Source organism: Schistocerca americana, chromosome 3, assembly GCF_021461395.2.
Source record: "Schistocerca americana isolate TAMUIC-IGC-003095 chromosome 3, iqSchAmer2.1, whole genome shotgun sequence".
Lineage (NCBI taxonomy): Eukaryota > Metazoa > Arthropoda > Insecta > Orthoptera > Acrididae > Schistocerca > Schistocerca americana.
Window position 1 is genome coordinate 127,675,052 of NC_060121.1, and position 15,866 is coordinate 127,690,917.

At 44.6% G+C, this 15,866-nt stretch overlaps 1 protein-coding gene across 1 annotated transcript in view; it reads left to right on the forward strand.

The window, feature by feature from the left end:
• LOC124605915 (UDP-glucosyltransferase 2-like) overlaps window positions 1-15,866 on the forward strand; it is a 65,684-nt gene that overhangs the window by 15,836 nt on the left and 33,982 nt on the right. The window contains exons 3-5 of the mRNA XM_047137868.1: window positions 4,862-5,049; window positions 5,130-5,589; window positions 13,339-13,561. Of these exons, the coding sequence (XP_046993824.1) occupies window positions 4,862-5,049; window positions 5,130-5,589; window positions 13,339-13,561 (871 nt within the window). The remainder of the gene's footprint in view (window positions 1-4,861; window positions 5,050-5,129; window positions 5,590-13,338; window positions 13,562-15,866) is intronic.

Genomic DNA, 15,866 nt, shown 5'->3' on the forward strand with positions numbered 1-15,866 from the left:
ACCGCCTACATACAGTAGCATCTTAAAATAAATATATGTAATTTAAGTTAAGGTAACAGTCCGCCGCTTTTCCTTTTATCATTTAAGAACAAAAACGAATTTACCAAAAGTTACGAGTAGCAGTCAGAGGATTAAGCACGAAAATAGCCTCATGTATGACACCGCCCAGACTGTACGTAGTTACAATTACTAGAAACACACAAAATGCACCCAATTTGCTACTGACACTCCCTTTTGGAAATTTTAAACGAAAGGAACAATTTAATGCGGACGCAGCCGAACTTCCACGAGCACTATCAACATTAAATTACACCCAAAAATAAGTTCATTCCCTTTGGGCCCCACTATGTAATATGGTACACGGGAGCTCACCAGGTTGTCATGGCTGCCACCTACGTGACTTGAAAGCCAGAACGCTGAAGGCACTGAACATCCTCAAGTGCCTCAGCCACAGGTCTTGGGGCGCGGACAGGGCGCGTCTCCTTCAGTTTTATGGAGCTTTTGTGCGTTCACGGCTGGACTATGGGTGCACAGTATATGGGTCAGCGAGGCCATCTTATTTGCGGATCCTTGACGCTGTTCACCATGCTGGGATCCGACTGGCCACAGGTGCTTATCGGACCAGTCCCGTACCCAGCCTCTGTGCTGAGTCTGGCGAACCGCCACTTACCATCCGGCGGCAGCTCCTGCTGGTGCGCCAGGCTTGTAAGTTTCTTGCAGCTCCCAGATCGCCTGCTCACCATCTTGTTGCCCATCCACCTCTGGACCGCCTTTTTTCCCGCCGTCCCCGGGCTACGTTGCCGTTTGGGATCCGTGTGCAACGTGTACTAGAGTCCCTCGGTGTGGAGTCTGTACAACCCCAAATCCAGGGTTTTAACCGCCTGCCACCCTGGTTACTGAAGAGGCCCGGAGTAATTTTAGATTTATTGCAGTACAAGAGAGATTGCACTCCTGCCACCGTTTTTAATGCAGCATTTTCCATCATTTTATCTGAGCACCACGACTATGTAGCTGTTTTTACGGATGGGTCGAAACAAGGGGATTCTGTTGGTTGCTCACTTGTTTTTCCATATCGTGTCCTCAAGGTCCGACTGCCTCAGACTTTTACTGTCTTTGATGCAGAATTGTTTGCTATCTTGCGGGCACTGGAGCACATGAGACATTCTTCCTCTCCTAAATTTCTTGTCTGTTCTGATTCACTCAGTGCCCTTCACTCATTGCAACGTTTGTATCCGGCAGACAAAATTGTCCAGACCATCCAGGATGCCCTCCTCCGACTACAGCGACTGGGGAAGGTTGTAGCTTTCTGCTGGGTTCCGGGGCATGTCGGCATTGCTGGGAATGAAAGGGCAGATCTCGCAGCCAAGGAGGCGTGTCTCGCCCCACAAGTATCTCAGTGTGCTATCCCCTTGAACGCACTCACCTCGCTGTTAAGCTCACGGGTCATGTGTCGGTGGGAGGATGAGTGGCTGGAAGTGACTGACAATAAGCTCCGTATAGTCAAGCCCACAACGCGTGTGTGGTGTACTTCCTTTCAGCCCCATCGACGGGACGAGGTTCTCCTCACTCGGCTTCGAATAGGCCACAGCCCTATGACGCATGGCTTCCTGCTCCGGCGAGAGGACCCTCCAATGTGTGGTGCTTGCGGCGTCCAGGACACTGTGCGCCACGTTTTCTTGGATTGCGTTTTATTTTCTGACCAGCGGGTCGCGGCTGACTTGCCAGCGGACCTGCCATCTCTTTTAGGCGACACTCGGACGAATGTGGCTAAAGTTTTAAAGTTCTGTGCCCTGTCAAATGTTTTTACAGAGATTTTAGGGAGAGGATTTTAATTTGCTCACTGTGTGACAAGCTCGCCCATATTTTATGTAAGTGGCCAGCCAATAACAATTTCCTGTGACATTCTTGTTGCTATGTTTCCCCTTTCCTTAGGTTTTACTTTCTTATGTAGCATTTTCCTTCTTTTCCTGCTTTCTTTGAGTGTATGCTTTAGTTTTCTTAGGTCTGTCCACATTCGTTCCTTTTAATGTGTGTCAGGGCGCTGATGACCTCGATGTTGAGCGCCCATAAGCCCCAACACACCACCACCACCATCAACATCCGTTTTATGATGATACCCACCGCAATGGTCTCGCAGCAAATACAGCTCAGCGAAGCAGTTTCGAGATGAAATTAGAAGCAACCTTCCCCATATAAATGCTGCAAACCAGCAACGTAAATGACACTAAAGATGCGACGAGTTCATACATGGCTTCCCATGACGTAGCCACCCCAGACAGGAAAACATGCCACCCTTGCAAGCCAACACTCGCCGCTATTCTTAGCAATCCTCACGTATTTGTGACTGCTTGCAGACTGTCGCCAGTGTACCTGAGTCCCCCGCCCCCTCTTGTGGCTTTGTGCGGCATGCCTCTGCCGATGCGCGTGGAAAACCAGTGCTCTTGCGGCATGCCAAAGAAACTGCAAGGACTTCGGTACGAAATATGATTTAAAACCGTGTAATCAGCTTGAGCTAAAGTCCTTTTTCTTCTGCCCCTCACTTCACTAATTCCCACTGTATCTAAGTTCATTCTGTCCATTTCCCATTTTAAATTCTCTAACCTACCTACCCGATTAAGGGATCTACACTACTGGTCATTAAAATTGCTACACCAAGAAGAAATGCAGATGATAAACGGGTATTCATTGGACAAATATATTATACTAGAACTGACATGTGATTACATTTTCACGCAGTTTGGGTGCATAGATCATGAGGAATCAGTACCCAGAACAACCACCTCTGTCCGTAACAACGGCCTTGATACTCCTGGGCATGGAGTCAATCAGAGCTTGGATGGTGTGCACAGGTACAGCTCCCATGCAGCTTCAACACGATAACACAGTTCATCAAGAGTAGTAACTGGCGCATTGTGATGAGCAAGTTGCTCGGCCACCATTGACCAGACGTTTTCAGATGGTGAGAGATCTGGAGAACGTGCTGGCCAGGGCAGCAGTGGAGCATTTTCAGTATCCAGAAAGCCACGTACAGGACCTGCAACATGCGGTCCAGCATTATCCTGCGGAAATGTAGGGTTTTGCAGGGATCAAAAAATGGTTCAAATGGCTCTGAGCACTATGGGGCTTAACATCTGAGGTCATCAGTCCCCTAGAACTGAGCTACTTAAACCAAACTAACCTAAGGACATCACACATATCTATGCCCGAAGCAGGATTCGAACCTGCGACCGTAGTGGTCGCGTGGATCCAGACTGAAGCGCCTAGAACCGTTCGGCCACCGCAGGGATCGAATGAAGGGTAGAGCTACGGATCGTAACACATCTGAAATGTAACGTCCACTGTTCAAAGTGCCGTCAATGCGAACAAGAGGTGACCGAGACGTGTAACCAATTGCGCTCCATACCATCACGCCGGGTGATACGCCAGTATGGCGAAGACGAATACACGCTTCCAATGTGCGTTCACCGCGATGTCGCCAAACACGGATGCGACCATCATGATGCTGTAAACAGAACCTGGATTCATCCGAAAAAATGACGTTTTGCCATTTGTGCTGCCAGGTTCGTCGTTGAGTACACCATCGCAGGCGCTCCTGTCTGTGGTGCAGCGTCAAGGGTAACCGCAGCCATGGTCTCCGATCTGATAGTCCATGTTGCTGCAAACGTCGTCGAACTGTTCGTGCAGATGGTTTTTGTCTTGCAAACGTCCCCATCTCTTGCCTCAGGGATCGAGACGTGGCTGCACGATCCGTTACAGCCATGCGGATAAGATGCCTGTCATCTCGAGTGCTAGTGATACGAGGCCGTTGGGATCCAGCACGGCGTTCCGTATTACTCTCCTGAACCCACCATTTCCATATTCTGCTAAGAGTCATTGGATCTCGACCAACGCGAGCAGCAATGTCGCGATAAGATAAACCGCAATTGAGATAACCTACAATCCGACCTTTATCAAAGTCGGAAACATGATGGTACGCATTCCTCCTCCTTACACGAGGCATCACAACAACGTTTTACCAGGCAACGCCGGTCAACTGCTGTTTGTGTATGAGAAATCGGTTGGAAACTTTCCTCATGTCAGCACGTTGTAGGTGTCGCCACCGGTGCCAACGTTGTGTGAATGCTCTGAAAAGCTAATCATTTGCATATCACAGCATCTTCTTCCTGTCGGTTTAATTTTGCGTCTGTAGCACGTCATCTTTGCGGTGTAGTAATTTTAATGGCCAGTAGTGTAATTTTCCACGCTGCGACCCCTAGCATACTAGTTTTTTTTTCCTGTTGACGACAACCTCTAGGGGATGTCCAACCTGGGACTCGAATGGTGGACACTCTTACCTCCGGAATATTTTACCGAAAGATGCCATCATCATCTAACCACGCAACAGACGACAATGCCCTCAGGGAAAATAAGGCCTGTAGTTTTCCCTTGTTTTCAGCCATTCACAGTACCAGTGCAGCAAGTCATATTGGATGCTATTATAAGGTCAGATTGCTTAACAATCCGGACAGTTGCCCCTGCAACTAGTGAAAAGGCTACTGCCTCTCTCCAGGAGCCATAACAACGTTTGTCTGGCGTCTGAACAGTTACCCTTCGTTGTCGCTGTACCTGCAGTACATCTGTCTGTGTTGCTGAAGCACTCCAGCCAACCGATATTGGCAAGTAGGGAGTCTCCCATCGAACCTGTTAAATACCTGTACGCACATTGCCAGTTTACCAGGGTCGATATGTGTAGGGCTGAGGCCGTCACAGATTACCTTTATCACTGTTGGAAGATTCTGTAGATTTCAGCATCCTATTAATTTTATTGGTAAGGATTGAATAGATGCCTGTTATCGTTCTATTTAAATTTTTTGGTTTACAGAAGCCAATAAAAAATTTGACTGAGGTCGACATATCTCCTGCGTACAAATTCCTTAGGAAGTCTGTCAACTGGATGGAGGTGGTCATGCACGAGTGGAGCCCTATGGAGATGGTGTCACGGATGGCCGGTATGTCACCTGCTCTCTGTGAAGAGGGGCTTAAAAGTCCAGAGATGATGGGCTTCATAAAGTGCGTGATTTTACTTACTCTAAACATTCAGTTGCTTCAGTACAGAAGACACATATCCACCTACACATTTGCTGTTACAGGTCGCCGTCGAAGTTCGACCTGTACATCATGGAGAGAGCGCTGGTGCCGTGCTTCTACGGCGTGGCTCACGCAGTGGGTTCCCCACCAGTGGTGGGGCTCGTGACCCTCGGAGCCTACCCTTACACCCACTGGACGCACGGCAACCCGGACAACCCAGCCTATTCGCCCTGGTGGGTCCATGCTTACCCGGACCACTTGTCGTTTTGGCAGAGGCTCTACAGCTCCTACGTGTGGCTCTACTTCAATTATCTGTGGTTCAATGTTGTGTTGCCGAAACACGACGTTATATTGAAGAATTACTTTGGTTCTGAAGTCCCATCGATCTTCGAACTTGAGAGAAATTTCAGTCTGATGCTCATCACCAACCATTTCACCGAAAGCTACCCCAGACCTAATCTACCCAATTTCGTGGAAGTCACTGGGCTACACATCCAGCCGGATATTAAACCTCTTCCCAAGGTACAGTATATCTAGATTGTAAGCAGTGGTATTCAATAATTTACGTGTCACTTATTCTTTTATTCAAACAGTGGTACTGTATACTCCATCATGAGGTACTTCGTGGATTTGGAACGAATCGACGTTTACATTTGTAGGTAGGGTATTGTGACTGCTTCTGGGTGTTGTTCTATGTTCTAAGGATACAAAACAAAAATATCAGTAATCCCCAAAAGACATGACATTTGTACCATTTAACAGCTCCTGTAGCTTTGATAGATGGTGAGCAGAGTACACACTTCTCTGCAGGTGTGCCATATCCCACAGAGCTGCCAAACTGTGGGAAGTTCGTCACCAAATAGTCTGAGACGTTTTCTGTGGCACTGTTGTTGTTGTTGTATCTCTAAATAACGACTGAAACCTAGATCCTTCTGAATCATTTTACTACATTCATCTCTTGGTCTCCCTCTACGGCTTTTACCCTGACACTACCCTCCAGCGCTAAATTGATGATCCCTTCATGTCTCAGAATGTGTCCTGTCAACCGCTCCCTTCTTTCAGCCAACTTGTGCCACAGATTTCTTGTCTCGCTAATTATGTTCAGTACCTGTTCAATAATTACATGATCCGACCATCGAATCTTCAGCATTCTTCTGTAACACCACATCTCAAAAGCTTCTACTCTGTTCTTGTCTAAACTGTTTATCGTCCATGTTTCACTTACTTGCATGGCTACGCCCCAGACAAATCAGAAAAGACTTCCTAACACTTAAGACTATATTCGATGTTAACAAATTTCTCCTCTTCACAAACGCTTTTCTTACCATTACCAGCCTACATTTTATATCCTCACTAAATCGGCCATCATGAGTTATTTGCCTGCCTAAATAGCAAAACTCATCCATTACTTGAAGTATTTTGTTTTCTAATTTTCCCTCAGCGTCACCTGATTTAATCCGATTACATTCCGTTATCGTTGTTTAGCTTTTGTCAATGTTCATCTTTCCTCATTTCTAGTCACTGTCCATTCCGTTCAACTGTTATTCCAAATCTTTTACTGTCTCTGACAAACCACACAGTTTTTATTTCTTCTCCATGCACTTTGATTCCTACTTCATATTTTTATTCAGTTTTCTTTACTGCTTGCTCAATGTACAGATTAAATCACGCTGGGGATAGGCTACAGCCTTGTCTCACTCCCTTCTCAACGACTGGTTACCTTTCGTGCCCATCAATTCTTATAACTGACATCCGGTTTCTGTACAAGTTGTAAATAGCCTTTCGCTCCCAGTATTTTACCCCTGCTACTTTCACAAATTCAAAGAGATTATTCCAGTCAACATTGTCAAAAACTTTTTCTAAATTTTCAAATGCTGTAAACATAGGTATGTCTTTCCTTAACCTATCTTCTAAGGTAAGTCGTAGGTTTGTTTGTTGTTTGGGTGAGGAGACCAGACAGCGAGGTTCAAAAATGGTTCAAATGGCTCTGAGCACTATGCGACTTAACTTCTGAGGTCATCAGTTGCCTAGAACTTAGAACCAATTGAACCTAACTAACCTAAGGACGTCACACACATCCATGCCCGAGGCAGGATTCGAACCTGCGACCGTAGCGGTCGCTCGGCTCCAAACTGTAGCGCCTAGAACCGCACGGCCACTCCGGCCAGCCGACAGCGAGGTCATCGGTCTCATCGGATTAGGGTAGGACGGGGAAGGAAGTCGGCCGTGCCCTTTCAAACGGACCGTCCTGGCATTTGCGGCGTTTGCCTGGAGTGATTTAGGGAAATCACGGAAAACCTAAATCAGGATGGCCGGACGCGGGATTGAACCGTCGTCCTCCCGAATGCGAGTCCAGTGTGCTAGCCACCTCACTCGGTCCAAGGTAAGTCGTAGGGTCAGTATTGGCTCGCGTGTTCCTGCATTTCTCCGAAATCGAAACCTATCTTCCTCGAGGTCGGCTTCTGCAAGCTTTTCCATTCTTCTGTAAAGATTGGTGTTAGTATTTTGCAAGCATGACTTATAAAGCGGGTAGTTCGGTAATTTTCACAACTGTCAACACCTGCATTCTTTCGAATTGAAATTACTTCATTCTTCTTGACTTCTGAGGATATTTCTCTTGTCTCATACATCTCGCCCACCAGATGGAAGATTTTTGTCGTGGCTGGCTGTCCCAAGCTTATCAGTAGTTCTGACGGAATGTTGTCTATCCCGAGGCCTTGTTTTAGATTTAGGTCTTTCAGTGCTCTGTCAAATTCTTCTTGCACTACCATATCTCCCATCTCATCTTCATCTATGGCCCCTCCCATTTCTACATTATTGACTTGAGGTTCATCTGTCTTGTACAGATCTTCTATATACTCCTTCCGCTTTTCAGCCTTCCCTTCTCTGTTTAGGACCCCTTGATATTCATGCAGCTGATTCTCCTTTCTCCAAAGGTTTCTCTAATTTTACTGTAGCTTAGTATTTATTTTCTCCTAGTGAAATATACCTTTAAACCTTCACATTTGTCCCCTAGCCACTGGTGTTTAGCCATTTTGCACCTCCTGTTAATCTAATTTTCTATCCATTTGTATTCCCTTTTGCCTGTTTCCTTGGCATTAATACCGAATAATTTGGAGGACCATTGGGAGTGAAATAGGTGTTCGGCAAACCAAAAATGTGCACGTACAGCACTAAGAACACGTCTGCTATCATCTTAGAAGATAGAGCTGTCCACATAATACACATCATGAAGAATGTTGTATGTTCACGGTAACATGAAAAAGTGGGCTCAAGTCTTAGTGCGGAAAAGACCGCGGGAACATCACAGACCACCTCCGCCCTTAACTTCATACTCTGCAGATTGCGGGGTAAATGCCTTGTTGCAGTGTCTCAGAACACGACGCCTAGTATCATCTGAAGAGAGACAAATTAGCGTTTCGTTAGACCACACTCATTACCCCAGCCTGTTACTGTCCAATTTGTGTGTTGTTTGATTCACTGAAGATGTGTTGCCCTAAGTGAAACGCCATCCCTTGTAGTCACGTTGGGCAGTCCTCTTTGGCTTACTGAAGACGTGCTGCTGCAAGAGGTACACCATTCGCTGTAGACACGTTCAGCAGTGGTCGTTAATTCGCCAACAAATCGAGAAACTTCGTTCATAGTGTGCTCTTGGGCTCGTCAAAACACTATACTTTCTTCCTGCGATTGTGTCATCTGCGCGTCAACACACCTTACTGCACTGACTCCATACAAACAGCTGGTACATGCACATCGCTCCATTGTCATTATTTACGTTAGAAGGGTCTCATGACCGTTTGATACCAATTCCACACCACCTACAGCTCTTCAGAAGGAACAGGGTATTCTTTTAAGTTAAGCTGAAAAGTAACATTATGTACAAATAGCTCAATTTTGGGTCTAACGCGAACTATAACTGATGACATACCAATTCCCTTTTGTTTTCCTAATATTATTTCCTTAGGATTTAAATTTTTTCTTCTTTCCTGTGATGTCGTCAGTCATACGACCACACCGCCGCCTGAGAAATCGATCCGCCGGATGCGATTCTCTTGATAAACGGAACAGAAGAGCGGCTGTGCTAGCCATAGAGTAGAAATATCTCTGGAGCGAGCATAGCGTCCTGCGCATGTTGTCAACATTAAACTGGAATTGTCACGTGATCTAGGGACGACGTAGATTGTTTACCGCCAATTCGCGTCCGCCATCAGGTAACGTCACGTCTCGTCACGTAACACCAAAACATTCTACAATGCCTTTCGAATGGAGGTATTCCCACAGGTCGTCAACGGAACGTCACGTCATTTCACGGTACGTCAAGGTTTCTCGGGAAGAACACTTTAACGGTACCAGTCTGTTAACATCTTAAGTTACCCTATTTTCGTCGCGCTCATTCTCCTTATAATAGTGGATTTTGTACTGTTGTATCTTCATAATCTTTGTTTTATAATAGCTCTCTGTTTTTGTGACAAATTGGAGATGTTCCATGACGACTGGGATATTTTTTCCGCTTCCTTACACAACCGAGGTCGTATATCTGAAGGCGGAAAGTTACTTAGGTTTTACGATAACACAACGGCGCTGACGCTCACAATGTATATGAACATAAGTAGGCGAAGCAAATTCCACCATATGACATTTTAAGCAAAAAAGTCAGCTTTAATGAAGATGTAAAATACAATTGTTTATGACGTTATTAATTACGTAAGAAAAAACATAATGGATAAGTTTAACAGACTTCATTAATTCGTTTGAAGCTTTTTTTGATGTGTATGAATGTACATATTTTCCATAGCAAATAATTGTCGATGTTTTGAAACGTTGTCTCACTTCTCAGTAATTTACCAACCATAGTTGATCAAGAATATAGGTTATAAAGTTTGCTTCGGCCATTGACAAATTCTGTCGTTGTTAGCTCCTCAGTTCTGATACCATACTCTAACATTTAATGCATATTAGGGATGGTGACTCAAAACACCAATTTCGCCGTTCAGTACTGTGTTAAGCGACATGACGAGACGTGACATGAAAGACAATGTAAATACATGCTGACGTGAAGCTTGACGTCATGCTCGTTCAGCTTGCTCTTCAAACCTAAGAGCCCAATTTATTTCAAATATCAGACGTAAACTGCTATGGTGCCTGCAAAACGTCTCTACTAAATCCACAGCACTTACGAACGGAATCTGTCTTCACTAGCGATATGACAACATTCAAAATTTATAGGACAAATGTCGGACAAATCTACGGCGTCCCGAGATCACGTGACCAGGCTGGCAATGTATGTTGACAGCACAAAATCTGTTCTGCGCATGTGAATGCTCACTCCAGAGATATTTACTCTATGGTGCTAGCCAAAGAGTACACAGCCAGTCGCAGTACCTATACTCGCCACGTGGCGCCGCTAGGCCACTTCATGTGCAGCAGGAGAGTAGTGCAGTTTTGCCAGTCTACAGTTCGTAGCCGCGCTCAGTGGTTAGCGAGCGCCGATGTTATTCAGTCATCGTCTGCAGCTCAGTCGTTGCTGCCATCAAGTCTTTGTAGCCCAGTTCCAAATTCACCGGATTCGACATTCAAGATTACGAGAGATTAATTCGTCACTGCAAGATTTGTGACTTGTAAATTATCTCATTCTACAGACGCTTAGTCTAGTCGCGTCTTCTATAATTGTCAACCAACAGATCATGGACTACAACAAAGTTAAGTAATATATACTTCCTTATTTTGTACTCCTGCTAATTAATTGTGCTTTCCTTTGTAGCTACCAAGCAGTCTTGGCATAGTAGAACCCACGTTTCCACCTCCTTTTCTACCTCATATTTTCTACCACATGTTTATGGACTGGGTTATGGTGGGAGATCGAGAGCCATCACTTTCCTCACAGTTTTTCTCTGGACAACGAACAGAAAATTTCTGCGGTGTGGTAGGCTCTATGGAATCGCAATATATTAGAAACTTAATCTTCCCAATTGTTTCTAGGGGTAATTTTGTTATGGGTCCATAGCCTGCTTGATGAACGCTCAGGCGTCCTAAACACACCTCGACCGGCCCGCTAAATCACTCTATTTTCATCCTACAAGAACTGTCCAGGACCATTTGGAACAGAGGGCAAAACGTTGCTATGAACCTCTCCACAATTCGGTAGGTGTTATGTCCGCACTATAACACAACAAATATTCCGTGATAACCAAATTATTTGACCTTCTGTCACTCAAAAACAAAACTTAAGTTCGACCACACACCACTTCGCTGGCTGTAGCGCGAAGGAGAAATCAGAGTCACTAGTAGAGAATAAAAGTCCAAACCACTGCCAACCAGTCGATACCGACGCGTCGCAAGTTTCCAGCCAGGGAGTCCACAGTACGGTTCGGTCGTCGTGAATCCAGCAGCCGGGTAGTGACACAGTCATCGGCGAAGATTGAACTGGTTAAACGGGCTCAGGGAGCTCGCTTAAATCCACAGGTCCGGCCAATCAGGGTGTTGGTAAATGGCGCCCTTATACGGTTGCTCACTCTGGTGGCAAGGGCGGCGCCGCCAGGGTAATCCGTATCGATAGTGGTGTGTACGCTGCCGCTAACCCCGCGACGACGCGTTCACTTGCGCCAGTTGTTGACATCGTGTGCGGCGCCAGCGGTACTCGCCCAGTGCCGCGCGTGTTGTAGCACGCCGCGCCGAGTTGACGGCTGCTGTGCGGCGGCCGATACGACAGTAGGTGCACGACTCTAAGGGATCGGCTGGATATGGCAACCCAAAGAAACTTGGTGACACTCTTCCACACTTATTTGAGGCTGTTATAGAGGGGTGGCCGTGCGGTTCTAGGCACTTCAGTCCGGAACCGCGTGACTGCTACGGTCGCAGGTTCGAATCCTGCCTCGGGCATGGATGTGTGTGATGTCCTTAGGTTAGTTAGGTGTAAGTAGTTCTAAGTTCTAGGGGACTGATGACCTCAGATGTTGAGTCCCATAGTGCTCAGAGCCATTTTATTTTTTTTTTTATTTATTTTTTTTATTTTTATTTTTTTTTTTTTTTTATCGAGGCTGGAGCTGATGTAACTCGATTTTAGCGTCATACCTGCGGGGGTGACTAACTTCTTTCCTGAAGGCATGTCAGTTACACAATGAGAGAACAGACAGCATAAATAGAGGTAAAAACTTAGTGTCCAGAGTTATTGGAGTGTCATAGCGGACTTTTTCAAATATATGCGTCACACTGTATCCCATATCATAGCCATGAAAGAGAAATATCATATAGCCACTGTGCGGTAAAACGAATGTTATTATACGGGGGCCATTTTCCTCCTAAGGAAGTGTTCCATTAATGCAGTGTATTCTATTCTGAGGACAGACGTCGCATGTTTCGATACGGAATTAATAAAACAAAGGAAACCTTGTATAGGAGTGCGAAACTGTGCTGCGGACTCTCCGAAATCCTACATAACTCACGGAGGGTGGTGCTAGCAGAATCTAAGGCAAGCTTCTGAGACAATGCCAGTCGTACCCCAGAAGACTGAATTGAAGTGACTGGAAAGTTTCGAGAAATAACTATGAGGAGAAGTTGTTGTTGATTATCAGCTACAGACCTACAAACTCGCTCTCTCTCTCTCTGAAATTTGTAGAAGATCAGAAAGTATCATGGTAGTGTATTCGTGTCTGTGGAGCGTTCATCCAATAGCTCCGCTAATTCAGTAGATTGCATAGAGCGTTTTTCATACTACTTGCATTACACTACCAGTAAGATGTCAGTGAACTAATAAATAGATACGAAGAGTCATCAGAGGAAAGATGCGGTGCAATGATCACGTGACGTACGTCTATTGCTAAATATGCCCCACAATAAACTGAACACTTCTCGATCAGGAGAAATTTTTGAGTATTGTTCGATCAAACGCGGCCGGAGAGCTACCTTTGTCTTGAATGAGATTTTCACTCTGCAGCGGAGTGTGCGCTGATATGAAAGTTGCTGGCAGATTAAGACTGTGTGCCGGACCGAGACTCGAACTCGGGACCTTTGCCTTTCGCGGACAAATGCTTTGCCATTTGCCCGCGAAAGGCAAAGGTCCCGAGTTCGAGTCTCGGTCCGGCACACAGTTTTAATCTGCCAAGAAATTTTTTACCTTTGTCTTGTTCATTTGCTGATCATGATCTTAGTACGTTCTGTTACTGTGGGCACTATAGAAAGAGGTTATCGAACACCTGAACTCCTTGACTGATCAAGGAGTTCAGAGGATACAACGGGATTTACACATTAACACTCTCCGTGTCTCACCGACAGGACATCCAGGACTGGCTGGACGGGGCTACTGAGGGTGTGATCTACTTCAGCCTGGGCACCAACGTGCTGGGAAGCACAATGCCGGCCGACAAGCGGCGGGCTTTTCTCGACGCCTTCTCCCAGTTGCCGCAGAGAGTGCTCTGGAAATGGGAGAAAGACGATGCGACAGACCTGCCACCTAATGTGAAACAGTCCAAGTGGATTCCACAACAATCCGTATTAGGTACGTCGATTTTATGTCAAAGTGTTCAGTGAACGTTGTTGTTGTTGTTGTTGTTGTTGTGGTCTTCAGTTCTGAGACTGGTTTGATGCAGCTCTCCATGCTGCTCTGTCCTGTTCGAGCCTCTTCATCTCCGAATAACTACTGCAGCTTACATCCTTCTGAATCTGCTTAGTGAATTCATCTCTTGGTCTCCCTCTACGATTTTTACCCTCCACGCTTCCCTCCAATACTAAACTGGTGATCCCTTGATGCCACAGAAAGTGTCCTGCTAACCGATCCCTTCTTCTATTCAAGTTGTGCCACAAATTCCTCTTCTCCCCAATTCTATTGAGTACCTCATCATTAGTTACGTGATCTACGCATCTAACATTGAGCATTCTTTTGTCGCACCTCATTTCGAAAGCTTCTATTCTCTTCTTGCCTAAACTGTTTATAGTCCTCACTTAATACTTTTAAGTGAAGACAATACCGGCCGTGAAAGTTTACGTTGTATGTTTATAGTCCATATTTCACTTCCGTACATACCTACATTCCATACAAATACTTTCAGAAAGGACTTCCTGACAGTCAAATCTATACTCGATGTTAACAAATTTCTTTTCTTCGGAAACGCTTTTCTTGTCATTGCCAACCAGCATTTTATATCCTCTCTACTTCGACCATCATCAGATATTTTGCTCCCCAAATAGTAAAACTCATCTACTCCTTTAAGTGTCTTACTTCTCAATCTAATTCTCTCAGCATCACCCGATTTAATTCGACTACATTCCATTATCCTCGTTTTGCTTTTGTTGTTTTCATCTTATATCCTCCTTTCAAGACACTGTCCATTCCGTTCACCTGCTCTTGCAGGTCCTTTCCTATCTCTGACAGAATTACAAAGTCGTCGGCAAACCTCAAAGATTTTATTTATTCTGCCTAGACGTTAATTCATACTCCAAATTTTTCTTTTGTTTACTTTACTGTTTGCTCATTATACAGATTGAAAAACATCGGGGATGCACTACAACCCTCTCTCTCCGATCTCAACTACTGCTCCCCTTTGATGCCTCTCGACTCTCATAACTGCCATCTGGTTTCTGTACAAATTGTAAAGGGCCTTTCGCTCCCTGTATTTTACACCTGCCACCTTCAGAATTAGAAAGATAGGAAATCGATCAAAATTGTCAAAAGCTTTCTCTAAGTCTACAAATGCTAGAAATGTATGCTTGCCTTTCCTTAACTTGTCTTCTAAGATAAGTCGCAGGGTCATTCTGCTGAACCTCGTGACGCCATAGGAGTATGAATATGGCTGGATGAGTATGAAGACCAGCACAATGACACGGAAACCTCCGAAACTGCGTCAGTTCCAAAGGCTTTCACCAGGCTGCCTGTACCGCGATATTTATATGTATTTCTTTTTATTTATACATAGGACCAATTTTTTTCATTAACAAAAGATCTAACTCTGAAAGTTACTTATATTCGCAATGAGTTTTGCCATTTGGGGATCAAAATATCTGATGATGGTCGAAATAGAGAGGATATAAAATGATGATTGGCAATAGCAAGAAAAGCGTTTCCGAAGAAAAGAAATTTGTTAACATCGAGTATAGATTTGAGTGTCAGGAAGTCTTTTCTGAAAGTATTTGTATGGAGTGTAGCTATGTATGGAAGTGAAACAGGGACAGTGTAGACAAGAAGAGAATAGAAGCTTTTGAAATGTGGTGCTACAGAAGAATGCTCAAGATTAGGTGGCTGCCGTAACTGCGGTAATCAACACTGTCAACACTTACTCCGAAGAATATAATGCTAAATTACCTAATAATTTTTGACTAATTCACTCAGTCTACCATGCTCTTATGGTTTTTCATGTCCTGTGATAGCATTCACCTTATTTAACGATCAGGTGTGTGCAAACTCACTGAACAAGAGAAATGAAGAAAAGGATATAATGTAGTACCTTTAGTGCAATTGCCAAATATAACTATCTGGTCAAATTAGTCTTTTCTTGCAATAAGTGATGGGTAGAGTGTACGTAATGTTACTGCAATATGAAAGAGATTAATTTTTCTATTTGGATTTCAAATTTGAATGCCGCGCCATTCTTTTTTCTCAACAGAGGAGCTTTATGCTTTGTATTGATGGTGATAGCTAATCAAAGTCAGTCAAGACTTCAAATTCTTTTTATCTCTTTGCTACATATTTATAAAGTGATTTATTTTGTATAATGACTATATCTGTTTTTCAATCTATTCAAAGGAAAGGTTTCATTAGTTATAAAAAATTCTCATAGATGAAGAAGTATTGTGGGCGCTCATTATAT